Source organism: Cavia porcellus, unplaced genomic scaffold (assembly GCF_034190915.1).
Source record: "Cavia porcellus strain 051 isolate PalLab524CR breed Dunkin Hartley unplaced genomic scaffold, mCavPor4.1 scaffold_9, whole genome shotgun sequence".
NCBI classification, from domain to species: domain Eukaryota; kingdom Metazoa; phylum Chordata; class Mammalia; order Rodentia; family Caviidae; genus Cavia; species Cavia porcellus.
In genome coordinates this window covers 11,393,532-11,411,101 of record NW_026947492.1, presented here as the reverse complement: position 1 = coordinate 11,411,101, position 17,570 = coordinate 11,393,532, and the positions used below count along the sequence as shown (strand labels likewise).

General features: G+C 56.0%; 1 protein-coding gene across 3 annotated transcripts; it reads left to right on the top strand.

Annotated features, from left to right (window-relative positions):
* Positions 1-9,074: 9,074 nt before the first annotated feature.
* Positions 9,075-17,281, top strand: Mcam (melanoma cell adhesion molecule). Of its 3 annotated transcripts, XM_003472769.5 has the most exons (16): positions 9,075-9,202; positions 10,829-10,950; positions 11,043-11,250; positions 11,339-11,409; positions 11,506-11,593; positions 13,084-13,263; positions 13,403-13,524; positions 13,613-13,775; positions 13,870-13,988; positions 14,064-14,205; positions 14,357-14,478; positions 14,586-14,730; positions 14,820-14,921; positions 15,098-15,245; positions 15,545-15,662; positions 16,112-17,281. In XM_003472769.5, the coding sequence occupies exons 1-16, from the start codon at positions 9,136-9,138 to the stop codon at positions 16,139-16,141; spliced, it is 1,947 nt and encodes a 648-aa protein (XP_003472817.2). In that variant the 5' UTR covers positions 9,075-9,135; the 3' UTR covers positions 16,142-17,281. The 3 variants fall into 3 exon arrangements, with proteins under 3 accessions (XP_003472817.2, XP_063111987.1, XP_063111989.1); XM_063255917.1 differs by lacking the exon at positions 14,820-14,921 and having other exon boundaries at positions 9,094-9,202; XM_063255919.1 differs by lacking the exon at positions 15,545-15,662 and having other exon boundaries at positions 9,094-9,202.
* The last annotated feature ends 289 nt before the right edge of the window (positions 17,282-17,570 follow it).

Here is a 17,570-nt window from a genome sequence, read left to right as displayed (position 1 = left end):
CTGCTCTGAGCTTCCCATATGGAGGTTCTGCAGCTGTTGCTGAGTTCATCCCTTCCTCTGCTTCTTTTCCTCCCTTGCTGCTTGTGCGACTCCCCTCCCCAGCCCACCTGGAATGACCATTCTTCACTTCTGCCCTGCCTAAATATGACTTTCGCTGGAGCCTGCACGATTGATTCCTGGCCAGTGCAAGCCCAGGTCTACTTCTGAGCCCTGCTGCCCTTCCTGTTTATACAGCAAGATTTAGCTCTTAATTCAGCTATAAAAATCACAAGTATGATGCACTCGCTTTGGAGTTAGATAAACAATTCCTTCAAAGTCTAGCTCCTTGGTCGATTTAAAATTCTGGAAATGCACAGGCACGGGTGGCACGGTGACACAGTCCTGTAATCCCAGCACTAAGGAGGCTGAGGTGGGAGGAGCACTGCTGTGAGCTCGAGGCCAGCCTGGCTACACAGGGAATTCAAGGACAGCCTGAACTACATCGCAGGACCCTATCTCAAGAAAAGAAAGAAAATGGTTAAAATTGTAAATTTTACATAATGTGCAATTTAACACAATTTTCAAAAATGTAGTTCTTTCACTCACAGTCTATGTAACTTTAAGTCATGTACCTCTTTTTTGTTTGTTTGTGACCACCCTGTTGCCCAAACTCCTGGTCTCAAGGGATCCTCTAGCTTCAGTCTCCCTCCTGCACCCTGCCCAGCCCAAGGGCAGGCAACCCTTTTATTAGTCTAGCTAACTCCATTTATTTATTTCCCATTATTTATTTGTCTATATTTTTCCAAATTGTGTGACTATTCTTGCCCCTGAACTACACCCCTTTTCAAATTGTTTTTCATTTATTTTAGCCAGGCATGGGGTACATGCCATAAAACTTAAGAGGCTGAGGCAGGAGGAGCATCAGGATCATCCCAAGCTCAAGGTCTGCGTGGGCTATATAGTGAATTCAAAGCCAGGCTGAACAACAAAGTGAGACTTTGTCTCAAAAAAAATATAAAGCAGAGGGCTGGAGGTTTATTTAGCCCAGCGGCATAAGCGCCTGCCTTGCAAGTGTGAGGTCCAAAGTTTGATCCCCGGTACAAAAAAAACATAAAGGAACAACAAAGACAGCCTCTCACTAAGCTGCTAAATTGCTCAGGCTGGGCTTGAACTTGCAAACTTCTCTCAGTGTCCTGGAGTGCTGCTCATATTACAAGCATTTGCCACCATGCCTAGTTAGTGTTTACTAATTACAGTGTTGGTTTTCCCTGCGAGGTTTTTTCCCTTAGATTTCACATGACAGAAAATATGTGGTGCTTTCCTTTCTGAATCTGGCTTACTTTGCTTAAATGATAATCTCTAATTCCAGTCATTTCCTGCCAGTGACATGATTTCCTTCTTCTTTGTGGCTGAATAATATTCCATCATATATATTCACCACATTTTCTTTATCCATTTGTTGTCAAGGACTTACGCTGATTTTCATGCATGGGCCTTGTAATTTGGGTGCCGTTGTAACCATGAGTATGCAGGTATGTTAGTTAGCTTTTAATCACTGGTACCTGCGGCTGGGGATTTAGCTCAGCAGCATAAGCAACTGATTTGCAAGTGTGTGGTCGTGAGTTAGATCCCTGGTACCAATAAAAAAGACCAAAAAAAAGCACTGATACCCAATCATTAGAGGATGAAAGCTCAGGATTTCAGAGGGTGCAGTCCATGGTCTGCTGACTCCATTGTTTTAGGCTGTGGTGACACAGAAACACCATGCGGGAAGACAGTGACAAAGAAAGCTCCTCACCTCACCTCATGGCAGCCAGGAAGCAAAGAGGGAGAGGAAAAAGAAAGGGACCAGGGACCAGATATCGTGCCCAAGGTCACTCCCTTCACATTACGTCATTCAACTTTGATCTCATCATCGGATTAATCCTCTGACCCAATCACCTTGCAAAAGCCCATCCACTAACATTTGATACTTCTTGATATGTCCGTAGCTTTTGTTTTTTTTTGGTACCAGGGATCGAACTCATGACCTCATGCTTGCCAGGCGAGTGTTTGAGCCACTGAGCTCCCCAGCCCCTGTTTTGTTTTTGTTTTTTTTATTTCTGTTTTTGTTTTTTAAGGTAAGGTCTTGCCATGTAATTCAGACTGGCCTTGAACTTATTTTGTAGCCCCAGTTGGCCTCAAATTCCTCCTGCCTCTGCCTCCCAAGGCTGGGATTACAGGCATGGGACACATGCCCTGCTTCCCTATTTTTTAATTTTATTTTGAAAGTGGTAAAATACAACAGAACAAGACAGAATAAAGCCAACTAAGATTATACAATGAAATTGGTACAGAGCTTCACAGTAGGTTACTGGGATAACAGTAATAGGTATCACAGTATATTTTGTTATCTTTATAATAGTTGTTCTTTCAATCACATATATCAAAATAAAATGAAATACAGAACATTATAGAACTTATCAAAACAGAATATTGAATAGAGCAGTACCATTAATCAGAATAGAGCAAAACAGTAATAAAAATATTTGCCTTCAAAGAGATGGTAGAAGGAAATCCCCCTTATTTGCTATGGTCAACCTCCCAGGAGATGCTCAGATTTCTGGTTCCCATTTGCCAACGGGGGACAAGGGAAGGGGGGTAGGGGAAGTGGGATGTTTGACTCTAGGCCGTGCACCAGTAGGTTCACTATTGCTTAGCAGGGAGGCAGGCGGGTTGCTTAGTTTCCCCGAGTCCTAAGTTCCAACATGGCTGGGATCTCAGGAGCCGCTGGTGGTTCTCCTCCTGGAAGGGCCGCGGTCTGCCACCCTACCACGCTGACCAGGGAGGCGAGCTGCTTGCTTGGTTTGCTTCCCTATTGTGTGTGTGTGTGTGTGCCTGGGATCTAACTCACGACCTTGTGTTTGCCAAGCAGGCACTTACACGGCTGAGCTAAATCCCTGGTTTGCTTCCCTATTTTAAAAATTGTATTTTGAGACACTGTCTTGCTGTGTCACTAACTTGCCCTGGCTGGGATCCAACTTATGTCCTTCTGCCTCAGTCTCCTAGAATGCTGGGGTTGCAGGTGTGCATCACCACATCCAACCGGAGGACATGTTAGATCTAAGCCCTAACAATATGTGTACAGTATGCTGCCTTTGGGTGCTTACCTAGGGGTGGGATAGCTGGGTCATAAGGCGCGGCTATTCACCTTAAGGTTTTTAAGAAACCTCCATACTGGCTTCCATGATGGCTGTGCTAATTTACATTTTCACCAACACTGCAGAAGTCTCCCTCCCCACATCTTAGCAGTATTTTTTACTGCTAAGAACACTTGGCAGTGTCCTTGATGATACACAAAGGGGTGAGATGGAAGCTCAGTAGAGTTTTGATTTGCATTTCCCTGATAGCAAACAATGTAATATAATTCTTGGCCATTTATACTCCTGCCTCAGCCTCCAAGTGCTAAAATCACAGATGGTACTCCCGGGTGATTTCCATCCTGTGAGCTGGCTTTCCACTCAATTCATTGCTTCCGCTTCTCTGCGGATCTTGTAACTCTGAGTTTCAGTTTCCTTGTTTTGTTGTTGTAAAGATAAACACTGGCCACAAAAATGACCCTTAAGTGAAAGCTCCAAGTTGTAAAGCACTGTGGCCACTGCGCATGTGACCTCTGTTCTTGCCTCGGTCAGAGGATTGTCACGGCGTTTGAACAGCCCTTGTGAGCTCGCTTGCTGGGGACCAGCTCTTGGGGGAACAAGGCATCTCACAGCTTCTAGTCTCTCTGTGGTGGGGGGCGTGAAGCCAAAGTTAAAGAAGCAGTTTCTAGCAAGCTGGCTCATGAAGGGAAGGGGCCACCATCTGACCTGGCTCCCGTGGGTCCAAATCCTGCATCCTCTCCACTACTCAAGTTCCTTTGATGCCCAGCCAGTGGACTGTAGGGTGCGGGAGAGCAGGTTTCAGATCTGCTCCTCCTTTCTTTTTATGACAGACAGCTAGGTCAGGTAGAAATATTCCAGGCAGTCAGGCAGGGCCGGGCCCTCCAGGAAGTCAGTGCGGGAGATGAGAACACACTGCAACTGTGGCTGGAGGGGCATCTGTGGAAGGCCAGGCCTGGCGATAAAGATGGAATGACCAGGCCTGCATGCCTGCCCCAGGGATACGCAGTAAATTAAAGATTATACTGTAATAGAGGCGGGGTCGCTCAGTGGCATAAGTGCCTGCCTGACAAGCACGAGGTCTTGAGTTCAATCCTCAGTACCAAAAAAAAAAAAAAAAAAAAAAGATTATACTATAATTGATATCATCTGGCCAAAGAAAGTTTAGATAGACATCAGTCTCCCAGGTGTAACCAGACCCTCTGGACCCACCCCCTCCTAAAAATGCCTCTGTTCTTTCCATGCACCCCTGCTACGTGACCGGGTCAGCATTACCTCAGCAGCTCTACTTGTAATCCTATGGGTCATCAGCGTTTGAGCCACATGGTACCCACCTTGTGATTTTGCTCTATAATAAACATTCTCAGAGAGGTGGGTTCTGTGGCGACCCACTTTGGGGACCCCTCCTGTCTCTCAGGAGTTATTACCCCTCTCCAAATTTTGCTACTGTGCCTTAGAATTCATTCTTTGATTTCCGGGGACACAAACTTGGTGTATCTGTCCTCGAGCAGGTTGGGGGTGACATTTTTCCCTGATGGCTCTCGCCTCTGCACCTGCCCACCCCAAGGGAGCCCAGGCCCTCTCCTGACCTGCTCAAAGCGGAGGACAGAGGAAGCGCACTAGGCTCCTTCCTTCAGGAGAGGGAGGCCCAGAACCCAGCTCTGCACCCCACACTCCCGGGTTCCCACAGCCTCCCCACACGCTAGGACAGCTGGCCTCCCTTCAGGAACAGCTCAAAGTCAAATTTAAACAGAACGTCTCTCTGGGGACATTCCCCTCCCAGGGTGGTGGTTATTTTGGGGCCCGGATGTGAAAATCCCCCAAAGGGAGAGATGTCATTTCTCAGTGACCCTCCGTTCTCCAAGGGTAAGCTGGGGACTAGGAAATCAGGGATCAGGGACCCAGAGGCCGAGGTCAGATTACTGAGGTTCAGGAAATCACAGCTACCCTGGTGGGTCCCGCAGAGACCATGACCCATGCAGGAATCCTGAAATCCTGACTGCGCGGCCCTATGCATCCTCCACCAGGGGTCACAGCCACACTGCCCACCCGGGACCCAGCCCTCGGACTCCTCAGGTCGCCTCGGTTCTCTCACCAATGCACCCCACCACCACTTTTTGCAGAGGGGATGACCGGAAGGGACAGACTGAATCACTGTAGGGGCCAAGCTGGGAAAGGCCTGGAGACCGGATTCGGGGCTTCCGGAGAGCCCCAGGGTCCCCGCCCGCCCGAGCCGGCCGCCGCCTGAGCATTTATGGTAATGTTTGAGTTGATGCGCGGCCGGATGCCCCGCCTTCCCCGGCCTCCGCCGGGTAGGTCTTGGGGAGCAGGGCTCGGGGCTCCCAGAGGAGCCCAGCGCTGGCGCCTTCCCGCCGCTGCCGAAGCCCGGTGCGGGCGCGGGGTGCAGGGCGCGGAGGTCAGGCAGGTGGCTGGCGCGCGGCCAGCGCCCCCCCACCCCGGGTCAGGGGACCGGAGGGCCGGACTTGGGCCAGGATGGGAAGGCCGTGACCCTTCCTGGCACCGCTGCTACTGCTCTCCCGTGCTGTCTGTCCCTGGTCCCCAGAAAGCGTCCCCATGCACCCACATCCTCTTTCTCCTGCTCCCCCCCCCCAGCTCCCCGGCAGGGAGGGGGCGGAGAGGAGAGGCCGGCAGCTCCCAGGGGAGTCCCGGGAATGCTGCAAGCCTGGGAACCGACCCCGCAGTTCCTGGGAAAGCCAGGCGGAGGGAATCCCACCATCAGCCCCCTCCCCAGGAAGCGCCCCTGGATGCCTGAGCCCTCAGCTCCCCAACAGGGGGTTTGCGAGGAGGGTGGAACCCCAGCCCCAGCGTCACCCCAAGCCTAGCCTAGCCCGACCCGGAGTTCACTAGGCCAGCTGGGCAGCCGCCCCTCCCCCGGCCTGCGCTCCCCCTGCCTGCTCCAGCATAAGCCTGGCCTTTGTGCCACCACTCCCAGCTCCCCCTTCTCCAGACCCCTGCACAATGGGGCCTTTGCAGCCTCCAGGGTGGGGACGAACTCACTCAGGGTTTTTACGAGTTTAAAAATAGCCCATCCCCCAAGTCACCCTCCCCGCCTCCCATGCCGCCCCTGAGGCACACCTCCATCCTGAATGCACCCCCTTCCTTCTGTCCTGGGTCAGGTGCAAGGACATGGGTGAGACTGTGTTGGGAGCCAAGAGCGGGGGTGCTTCCCCTCATTCAATCTCTTACCCATATCTTCCACTCGGCCCTCCAGTATCCGGTTTCCTGGCCCTGGGATGTTCGCGGCAGCAACTGCCCCCCACCCGCCGCCCGCCCACCCTGCACAGTCTCCTTCCAGTCAGACCCCGCTGTGGAAGGGGTTTCCAGTGAGACGGGGTGGGTCATACTTTCTGGCCAGGCTAGGGGGTTCCCAAGACTCCACAGTTACCAAGATTGCCGGGCCACCCCCAGCCCACCCCACCTTCCCCTCCTCGCAGCTGCAAATGTCTTTCTCAGCTTCCTTCCTCTTCCTCAGCCAGGCGACCTGCTTACATCCTCCTGATACGGGCCCTGCACCAGAAGGTGCCCCTAAGAGCCCAGGGAAACTCCGGGCTCCAGGCTCTCCCTGTCCTTGTCCTTCTACTGCCCACTCTCCTCTCCTCCACTTAAACTGGGGTCGAGGGCCCCACCCACCCTAGAACCACAGCCCGCCTCAGTTTCTCCACTAGTGGTCAGACCTGCCAGAGAGGCACACAGGGTATCCCACACAGAAGGGCCTCATCCTGGGTGCCCGCCTGTATGGGTGGAGGAAAGCAACAGTCCGGCCGCCTCCAGAGGGAAGTGAGGCAGAGGATTAGGACTCTGCCCCCAGAGGCCTCCTCTTCTGGCCTTGGTCTACATCTGGGCAAGGCTGCTCCCACCAGGTGCTTGAGTCTCTGCCCATACTCTCCATCCCCTGCTGCTGAGCCTCAGTCCTCTCGTACTGGGAACTCTGTTGCTGCTACAGCAGCTGGAACCTGTGTCTTAGAGGACCTGAAGGAGATACCCTCTGCCTCCCGCCCTGCTCTCCTGGATTCACTCTGGTCACCTCTGAATCCTCTCCTAGGTCCTGACCCCACTTTGGTTTGGAATCCCAAAATGCTTCCTCCCCAGAAGCATCCCTAAACCCGAGTGTCCTGACCTCTCCCACCCACACTGTCCCAGCTCCAGGTTACTGTCTGTTTTAAAGGACAATCTCTGGTACCAATCTGCTGGTACCAAGCAGAGGAGCCGCTGCTATCATACTGGGCTTTAATCTTATTTCCCTTTCACTGCAGAGGCTCCTCCAACCCCCACCTGGCTTTAAGGCTCCTAAGGACGGGAAGGAGAATTCGGAACTGACTGTCCTTGGTGGTTAGCTGACTTTGTTTTCAGGCCACCGAAAAGAAAATCATTAGTTAATGGTGTTAAGTGAAAAGGAGGGGGTAGGGCTGAGGAGCGGCTCCATGCCCCGCTCCGGGCCTGCCAGGGCAAACATCCTTCAAGCCAGCCTCCGTCCTGCCCTGCAGACAAACGCATGCAGTCGTTCTGGTCTGCTCCAGGCTCTGGGCCCCAAGCCAAAGCCATGCATTCACCCTGGGGGGCCGGGAGCCAGGGTCCTCTTCTGGCTCTGGCTCTCTTCCCTCAGGCTCCAGGGCCCTGGCCTGACTGACTGGCTTGACTTGGCCTCTGGTTGGAGACTAATGGACAGGGAGGAGGGGTCAGAAGGCTGAAAGACAGGGCTGATGCAGTTTGCCAGTCATCTCTGCGTCAGCAGAGCATTCTCTCAAGTCACCCAGCCTTCTCTGGCTTCCTGGCCTCACCCTGCTCCTCCCCTGCCTAGCAGGATGGCTGCCTGCTGGGTGACAGACCTCTACCCCAAACCACATAGACCTTCCTTGGGGGATGAGTTTCGGCACACAGGGCCCCTTTCACAAGGCCAAGGTGCTGGGGTCTCTGTGAGGCAGGAGCCACTCTGTTCTAGCAAGAGGCTGGAAGACCCGGAGAGATGTTGGGGTTTGCCACCTTGCCCTGTGGCAAAGCCAGCTCAGGCAAAGATGCAGCAGGGTCCAAATCCTCCAGGCAGCTGTCCTCCAGCTGCTAAGCTGCAGCCAATGGGGTCTCAGGAGGAGCTGGGGGACCTTAGCGCTGTGGGGTCTCTTTGTGCCTCAGGGTGAGCAAGGGACTTCTGGGGGGGGGGTGAAGCTGGGGACTCTGCATCCATGAACTCTCCCTTCTCTTTTCTTCGTTCAGGGGAAACTGAGTCCCAGGCCAGGCTCAAGGAGTGAAGAGGGCAGAAATAAAATTTTCAAGCTCGGGCCTGGACCAGCATGAATACCCCGGGCCTGTGAATCCTGCCTTTTCCTCTCTCCTCTAGGCCAGGCAGACTTGCTTGGCTTGGTGGAGGACGACATTCAGGCGGCCCTGTCTCCACTCCCCCTGCAGGTACCTCTGGATCTGTGGTACCTGGCACAGGTTCTTTCCCAGAGCTGCCAGGGCTGCGAGGAGGCTGGAGGGTAGCGCCAGACCAGACCGGCGGCAGCCGCAATGGAGCAATCACTCTGGGAGGTGACCAAGGCCCCCCGATTGCTCTGTGGTGGGGCAGTGGAGCCCGAATGGGAAGCCCCCACCGGGGACATTGAGGACTGGTCCGTTACTGCTCCAGCAGGAGGTCCCCAAGGCGACACGGATGGCAGGGCAGAGCGGGGTGGGTGCTGCTGTTGCAGCGACGCTAGGCATCCGGGCCAACTTGTCGCTGCCGCCTTGGCCAGTCAGCCCGGCTCTAGGACACCTGTCACTGCCCCCTCTGCCTTCCCAAGCTGGAGGGTGCAGGGGCTGCTCCGGCCTGCTCCAGCCGCGCTCCCGGGCGGGCGCAGCTCCGGCCAGCGCCGGGCCCGCCCCTTAGGGCTGCGGCTGGCGGGGAGGGGGCGGGGGGCTGCGCAGGGCGGGGCGGGCAGCGCGGGGCCCCCTCCCCCGCCCCCCTGACGTCAGCCCCCGACAGCCGCGAGCTGCTCACTTGGCTCTCGCCCTTCGGCCGGGAAGCATGGGGCTGCCCAGGCTGGTCTGCGCCTTCGTGCTCGCCTTGTGCTACTGCGGTCGCCGCGCCTCGGGTGAGTGGGTTCTTGGGGACCCGTGCCCCGCGGCGGTCGGGCCGAGGTCTCTGGCCGGGTATGCGAGGAGCGGCGCCCGAAGCTCGGCGGGGTCGGGGCTCTGCCCCTGCCGGCTCTCACCCTGCCCGCGTCCTCCGTCCCGGGCGTCTCGCGCGCGTGCAACTCTTGCAGCCAGTTTGCAGCCCGAATCTCCTACAGTATCCCGGGAGCGGGACCCGGGAGGCGGGGAGCAGGCTGCGACCCCTAGCGGGAAGGGGTGGAGCCGAGCCTCTGGGGGAGCGTGGGGGGGTCTTCCCTGCAGGTGCTCACCCTGGGGACCCGCAGTTGCAGCCTGAGCGGGAGGCGCAGCTAGGGCGCATCCCCGGCCCCCGATCCCGCTCCTGCCTGTTGCTGAAAAAGGCAGCTTCCTAGTTCGAGGGGTGCGCCGCCCCCTCCCCCCGTCCGGGCCGCACGCCAGGCTGGAGGTGAGCGGGAGGCGGAGGGACAGCGCTCTCGCCTGGTTGGGCGTTGGCAGTGACTGCGCGCGGTGTGGGTCCCCCGGCGCCTCCCCGGGTTGAGGTGTGTGTGACAGGATCACAGGTGGCAGAGACGAGAGATGGAGGATTTCCAGAGTGAAAGCGCCTGCACACGTATTTGGGGGACCACGGTCAGGTGGAAGAGAGCCATGACACCTCAGAGCTTAGCGCCCGCGGCAGCGCGTTCCTCCTGGCTTCTCACTCCAGCCCCAGACGCTGTTGGGCCGGGGAGAGGAAGACTGGGCATTGCCCATTTCCAGCGCTCAGGCCCTGCCAACCACGTCCCTAGGGTACTCCAGTCTCCTGCCTCCCGGGCTAACAATTCCGGGGAAAGGGCTAAACTCGGTGCCATGCTGTACCACGTCCAACCCCATCCTGCCTCCTCCCTCAGGGGAAACAGAGTCAGTCAGGGACCAGAGACCTCTGTTCCCAGCTGAAGACCACTGTGCCTGCCGTTTTTGCCTGGGAGCCAGCACAGGGCAACCCAGGCATCCCAGGGTCCAGGCAGATGGTGCTGAGTGACATCACCTCCTCACAGAGCTGGCAGCATGCTGGCACCACTGACATCACTCCTGCCCACTGCCTGGCCATGGCCCTGACCCTGAGGGAGATTCTGACCCCTGTGTACTACCACATTCCCCGTGTGCGGAATATTCATTGAGAATATGAGATGGGAGCTTTGGTTGCAGTTGTCCACTGGGCCTTCTGGGAGACTTAGGGAGGAGACTTTGGGGGCAGAGGATAGAGTAGTGACGTCTTCCACTGGGGGTGAGACACAAAGGGGCCTGTGTGCCCAGCCTGGCACATGCCTCGCATTCTCACACTCTGAGCTCACTCAGAGAGAGGGGAGGGGGCCCAGGAGGAAAGGGACCTTCCTCTTGGCCCTGAACTTGCATTGCCCTTTGCCAGCCTCTGCCAGCAGGTGTCCGGTGCCCAGTCACTGCCCAAGAACCAGGGATCACCTGCACTGGAGAGGTCGGGTGGAGACATGGGGTGTCAGGACAGGGCAAGGCTTCCTCTAGACCTTCCTGCTGCCAAACAGCTGCAGTGAGCGTGGGAGGGGGCAGTTAGGGCTGACGCAGCTGCTGGAGTGCCCCCTCCTTCGCCCCAGGTGTGCCTGGAGAGGCAGAGCAGCCCACACCCGAGCTGGTGGAGGTGGAAGTGGGCAGCACGGCCCTTCTGAGGTGCCCCTTGGACGCCCCAGGCAACCTCAGCCATGTGGACTGGTTTGTTGTGAGTGCCAGGGCCCAACGGGCAGGGGTGGAGGTGGAGGCTCTGCCCCCAGGTGGCCCCAGCACCCTGGCCTCTCTGTCCCCTCTACCCAGGTCCACAAGGAGAAGCGAACGCCCATCTTCCATGTGCGCCAGGGCCAGGGCCAGAGCGAACCGGGCGAGTACCAACACCGCCTCAGCCTCCAGGGCCCAGGGACCGCTCTGGCCGTGGCTCAAGTTGGCCCTCACGATGAGCGAGTCTTCCTATGTCAGAGCAGGCGCCCCCGATCACAGGAGCACCGCATCCAGCTCCGAGTCTACAGTGAGTGTCCCGCCCTGTTCCTGCCTTGGGGGCGCTGTGGGTCACAGACCTGGGTCTGAGGCTCCTGCTCATTTCCTTTCCCTTGTAGAAGCTCCAGAGGAGCCAACCATCCAGATCAGTTCCAAGGGCATCTCCGTTTACAGCCAGGAGCCACAGGAGGTGAGCTGTGCCTGGGTACCAGGTGGCAAGTGGGTGGAGGGCGAAGCTGGGGCTCAGTGGATAAGCAGGAGGCTCACTCACACCCTGTCCTCTCAGGTTGCCACCTGCATGGGGAGGAATGGATACCCCCTCCCTCAGGTCGTCTGGTACAAGAACAGACAGGCCCTGAAGGAGGAGAAGAATCGTGAGTGGTCCTTGCTGCTCGGGCCGCCTTGCCTTTCCCTGTAGCTTTGACTTGAGAAGCAAAGTGTGCTAATATTCTTGTTAGAATTGAGACTACAGAAAAGCCAGGCATCCCATCCTGCCCAGACCCTTCTCACTCACAGCCTCTGCTATCATTCGTGACTAGGTGCTTTTAGGCCTATTTCAGTACTGGGGAATGAAACCACAGCCTTCACACTGAGCTACATCCCAGCCCCTTTTGGCTTTCACGCAGGGCCGCAATAAATCCCCAAGTTACCCAGGCCACCTCAGGCTCCCACTGTTCTGGGATTACAAGCATGGGCCACCATGCCCAGGTGTTTGTGTGTGTGTGTCCAGGCCAGCCTTGAATTTGCTGTATATCCCAGTCTGGCTCCGAATTCATGATCCTCCTATCTCATTCTCCTGAGTGACATACAAATATTTCTAGAAGCATAGATCAGTGGTGATTTTTTCTTCTTTTTTTGTGCTTTTGAGACTGGGTCTCACTAGGCAGTTCAGGCTGGCCTTGAGCTCACTTTGTAGCCCAGGCTGGGCAACAAACTCACAGCGATCCTCCTGCCTCAGCCTCCTGAGTGCTAGAATTACAGGTGTGAGCCACCACGCCTGGCTTCAGTAATGATTTTGCACTGCCCCTGCTGCCAGGACACTTGGCGATCTGGAGGTGCTTTGGTTATCACAAGTCTAGGAGTGGCAAAGGCTGAACACCCTGCATTGTACAGGTCAGCCCCACTGCAAAGAATTAATTCTGGCCTAGAACATCAATAATGCTGAGCTGGAGAAAGCCTGACCACAGAGGGAGTATGTGGCGCCCTCTGCTCTGTGGTTTATTTTGTGTCATCTTTCCAGATCAGTCTGTTAGGATGTACTGACAAGTTTGTCCACTACTCAGGTTTGCAGACTGTGTTCATTATGATTTATTTAGTTAATCGCTTTGCTGCTAGCACTGCACAGTGTTTCTGGTTTTTCTACTAACCCTGGCTATTTGGGGTGAGGAGATCAAACTCAGGGTCTTGCGTGTGCCAAGCATAGGCCCTACCCTGAGCCACCTCGTGGCCCCCTGCTTTATTCCTCACTGTGACCCTCCTGGCCCACACCCTTGTGTGTGCTGCGTGTCTAGAGGAGATACCCAGCAGTAAAAATGTTGACTTGAATTGACTCCTTGAGTTTGATCGTGGTCCTCTTCGTTTTTCATGGCACTGGGATTGAACCCAAGGTCTTCACACTGAACCACACACCTCCCTAGCCTTTTTATTTTTATTCTGAGACAGCATTTCACTAAGTCACTAAGTTTCCCGGGCTAGGCTGTTAACATGCAGTCATCCTGTCTCAGCCTCCTAGACTGCTGGGATTACAGGTGTGCACTTTCGCTCCTGTCTAATAGATAGGGGTCCTGAGGTGGCCTCCTGCCAACCCTGTTGAAGACCACAGGGTAGGATGAGGCTGAGCCCTAATCCTGCCCTCCCTGTCCAGGCATCCACATTCAGTCGTCACAGATCGTAGAGTCGAACGGCTTGTACACCTTGCAGAGCATCCTGAAGGCTCAGCTGGTTAAGGAAGACAAGGATGCCCAGTTTTACTGTGAGCTCAGCTACCGGCTGCCCAGTGGAAACCACATGAAAGAATCTAGGGAAGTCACTGTCCCCGTTTTCTGTGAGTACTGAGCTAGGCCTCTGCTTGCTGGGGTGGGCCTGGTGGAAACTCCTGTGGGCCTTCTGGGAGACTTAGGGAGTCTCCCATCCAGTCTCGGGCTACTTCCTGGGTTGAGAACAACCTTTCTTGGCACATGCAGACCCTGCAGAAAGGGTATGGTTGGAAGTGGAGCCCGTGGGAATGCTGAAGGAAGGGGACCACGTGGAAATCAGGTGTCTGACTGATGGCAATCCTGCGCCCCACTTCACCATCAGCAAGAAGGTTTGCAGGCCTCCAGGTTGGATGCAGAGGGTGCAGGGATGAGGGGTATGGTGGGGCATGCTCTGCTCACCTCTGCAACCTCTCCCAGAACCCAAACACCAAGGAGATGGAGGAGCAGGAAACCCCTGACAATGGCATCCTGGTCTTGGATCCTGCCCAGAAGCAGCACAGCGGGGACTACCAGTGTCAGAGCTTGGACTTGGAAGACATGACATCACTGTCAAGTGAAACCCAGGAGCTTCTGGTGAACTGTGAGGGGCTGGGGCCCAGGACAGGGGGACCTGGCTGGGTCAAGATGGGACTAGCCCTGTCCTGCCCAGGCTGACATTACTGCTGTGCCTCCAGATGTGTCAGATGTTGAAGTGAGTCCCGCAGTGCCCGAGGGCCAGGAAGGCAGCAGCCTCACACTGACCTGTAAGGCAGAGAGTAACCAGGACCTTGAGTTCCAGTGGCTGAGAGAAAAGGTACCCGGGGAGTCTGCGAATGAGGGTGACAACAGCTTGCTCCTTCCCAGACCCTCTGACCCGCCTTTCCCCTAGACAGGCCAGGTGCTGCAAGAGGGGTCAACACTTCAATTACTGGACCTGAAACGGGAGGCAGAGGGTGGCTACCGCTGCATGGCATATGTGCCCAGTGTACCAGGCCTGAACCGCACACAGCTGGTCAATGTGGTCATTTTTGGTGAGGCCCTTGGGGCAGAGCCCAAGTCAGCCCACACTGGGTGGTTTTGAACTCTTTGAGATCAAAAAGCCACCCGATGCCCCGGGAGCTTCTGAGGGAGGACGAGGCTGGCTAAGCAGGCATGTGCTCACACTCTCCTGACCTACCCAAGGGCCCCCCTGGATGGCAGTAAGAGAGAAGAGAGTGTGGGTGAAAGAGGACACAGTGCAAAACCTGACCTGTGAGGCATCAGGGCACCCTCGACCTGTCATCTCCTGGAACGTCAAGGGCATGGTGAGAGGCCCAGCTCTGATTAACCCCTGCCCAGCCCAGACTTTGCACGGTGATCACTGGAGATCCTCCCTGCTGCAAACCCTCCTGAGCTGTCTCCTTCCTCATAGGAAAGTAAACAAGAAGAGCTCGACCCACAGAGGGTACTGGGCACCCTGAGTGTCCTTGTGACCCCAGAGCTGCTGGAGACAGGCGTACAATGCACAGCTTCCAACTCCCTGGGCAGAAACACCACCACCATCTTCCTGACGCAGGGTGAGGGCCGCCTCCCTGCAGAGGATGGCAGGGCACGCCCAGGCTCGGGCACTAACCTGAGCTTCTCCTAACTCCCCTCTGCCTCCCAGTCGGCTTAACCACCCTCACACCAGACTCCAGCACAGCTGCTGGCCCCAGCACCTCCACAGTCAGTCTCAGTCCTCATGCCAGAGCCAACAGCACCTCCCCAGGTAAGTGGGGCCTGGCGAGAAAACAGGGCCAGCTCTACCCCCCTCCCCCTCCCCCTCCCCCAGGGAGCCCTGCAGAGCGGTGAGTGGCGGCTAATCTTCTGTCATCCTGGGCTGGGCTGAGATGGCAATGTGGCGACCCAGTGCAGGCAGTGACCTCAAGGATCTTTGTGCCATAGAAAAAAAGCTGCCAGAGCAGGAGAGCAAGGGCGTGGTCATCGTGGCTGTGATTGTGTGCATCCTGGTCCTGGCTCTGCTGGGCGCCGTCCTCTATTTCTTCTACAAGAAGGGCAAGCTGCCCTGTGGGCGGTCAGGCAAACAGGAGATGTAAGCATGGGCCGAGCCCTTAGCCTGCTGTCATTCCCTGCTGCCCAGCTTGCTGCTCCTAAGGGACATTCCTATCCGCCTTGGTGCCCCTCACCCCAGAGGAGCAGCAGAGGGACCCTGGGTTGGGGCGATCCCTGCTTCACTGCCTGCTGCCCAGCTGCCATCAGTCATACCTTCTCCAAAATTATCTGCCTCCCTCCCTGAGTTGGCCCCAGAGTACCAGAGTCCAGGCAGCGCCCTTCCCAGTGGGCCCTGTCCTTCCGTCCCCCAGTGCCAACCTCTTGCCTCCCTCCTCCCAGCACGATGCCCCCGTCTCGTAAGAGTGAATTTGTAGTTGAAGTTAAGTCAGATAAGCTCCCAGAAGAGATGGGCCTCCTACAGGGCAGCACCGCTGACAAGAGGGCTCCAGGAGACCAGGTAGGAGGCGGTTCCTGCGGCCAGTGCTCAGTGCTCAGGTACTGGGGCGACGGGCGAATGGTGCTCATCCTCTGAACACTAACTCCTCCCGCCTTCCTCCTCCTCGGTTGGAGAGAGAGGGAGCAGCCCCTCTTGTCTCCTTAACATGACTCACAGACGACAGGCAAGGCAAGGGGCAGAGAGACCCCAGAGGAAGACAGAGCAAAGTCCCCATCGCATTACTGTCTTTTTGTAAACAACCCTGTGACTGTGACCGCTAAGTCTCACATGTGGCTGCCACTTCCCGAGCACCGAGGCAGTGGCAGGCCGCTTGTCCTCCTCTGGCCCCCACACCCATCCCTGCTTCTTCCCTGCCCTAGGCTGCTGTCCATCGGCTTTTGCTTGTCCAGCCTCTTGTAGGGCTCACACCGGGACTACCCTCTTACTCCTCCCCTCCGCCTGTTTTTCAGGGAGAGAAATACATCGATGTGAGGCATTAGCCCCTGAGCCCCACTCAGCTCCTAGTCTGGAATGTTTCTGCCTCCCTGCTCACTCTTCTCCCCAGCCAAAGCCCCCAAAGAGACTACAGAGAAGACCCGTTCCACACCTGCAGACTGTTCCAGAGGCCCACCGGGCCCCTTCCATCCTGGGAAGGACCTCACTTAACCCTGGAGGCCCCCTTTCAGAGCCTGGGCCGTGCTCATGCCAAGAAGGGGTCCAGTCTCCCGAGGGTGGGCGAGTTTCTTACAGGAAGTGTTTTCTCTGTACAGTGGTATGGCTGTAGAACTATCTTTGCCCAGCAGTGGCGAGGGGGGGCCCCTCTGTGACTGTTTTCTGCCCCTCAGGCTGGCACCAGTAACTCAGCTGTACCCCTGAAATGAGGGTGCAGCGGGGCCCATGCACTTGTTTAGTGTCAAGATGTTGCCCATTCTGGCTCAGGACAATACCCAGCCATACCCAGAGCCAGCTGCATAGCCCAGATGTCTTCCTGCTCACCCTCTGGAGTTTTTTCTGTGACTGGGTCTCACTACGTAGTGCAGGCTGGCCTTAAACTTGCTCACGCAGAACCAGGCTGGCCTTGTAATCTCCCAGTCCGCCTGCCTCAGGCTCCCAAGTGCTGGGATTCAGGCATACACCACCATGCTCAGCCTTGAGGTCACTTTTGTGATTCTTTCCTTGGGGCAGAAGCCAGGTATCATTCCTTCAAAGACCTGCCCCTGCAGTGAGGCAGCTGGGCCGTTCCATGTGGAGGCCACTGAACCTGAGGCCCCTGCGTTTGTGTGGCTTCCATACCCTTTCCGAGGGGGCATATGAGTCAGCAAGGTGGGAGCTGGGGATGACGGTAAGGTCCACTGGCCTTCGTGGGGTTAAGTACCAAGGGTGTATGCAATTATGTCACACCAGATTTCTACACACTGAGCTACCAACCAAGACCCACCAAAGAAAGACTCAAATGGGAGAATGGTACTTAGGGATGAAAAACGGGGCCTGGTCAGAGCTTTGGGGCGCGTCTATGTGTGCCCACACCCATGTGTGTATGTGTATATATATATATGTATATGTATATGGTTTTGTGTGTAAATTTGCAAACAGTTTCCTTTTATATATATAAGAAAAATAAAGCTTAACTGTGCTAGGAATCTCAGCTTGCTTGCTGCTCTCATCATGGATTACCAAAAGCACCTGGGGGGCTCTGACCAGCAACCGCACCAAAATGAATGCAGACCCCCCCGCAGTCAGCGGAGGGACCTGGGTTCCCTTTCTGAGCAAATGGGTCCAGCTCTACCAGACGGGGCTGCTGCCGTTTCCCAGCTATTCAGAGGGCCTGGGCCACCTTCCCATGCTTCTGTTACTGAGTGCTGCCTTGTGGTGACAGCGGTCTCTGCCCTGGCAGCTGGGCCCAGGGCTGCCGTGAGGCACCACCTTCCA

Bases quoted from the DNA above. Each gene is read 5' to 3' on its own strand.
- Mcam (XM_003472769.5), top strand. From the start codon at position 9,136: ATGGGGCTGCCCAGGCTGGTCTGCGCCTTCGTGCTCGCCTTGTGCTAC. The intron at 11,410-11,505 runs GTGAGCTGTGCC...CTGTCCTCTCAG, and splicing joins ACAGCCAGGAGCCACAGGAG to GTTGCCACCTGCATGGGGAG. The intron at 13,264-13,402 runs GTGAGTACTGAG...TGGCACATGCAG, and splicing joins AGTCACTGTCCCCGTTTTCT to ACCCTGCAGAAAGGGTATGG.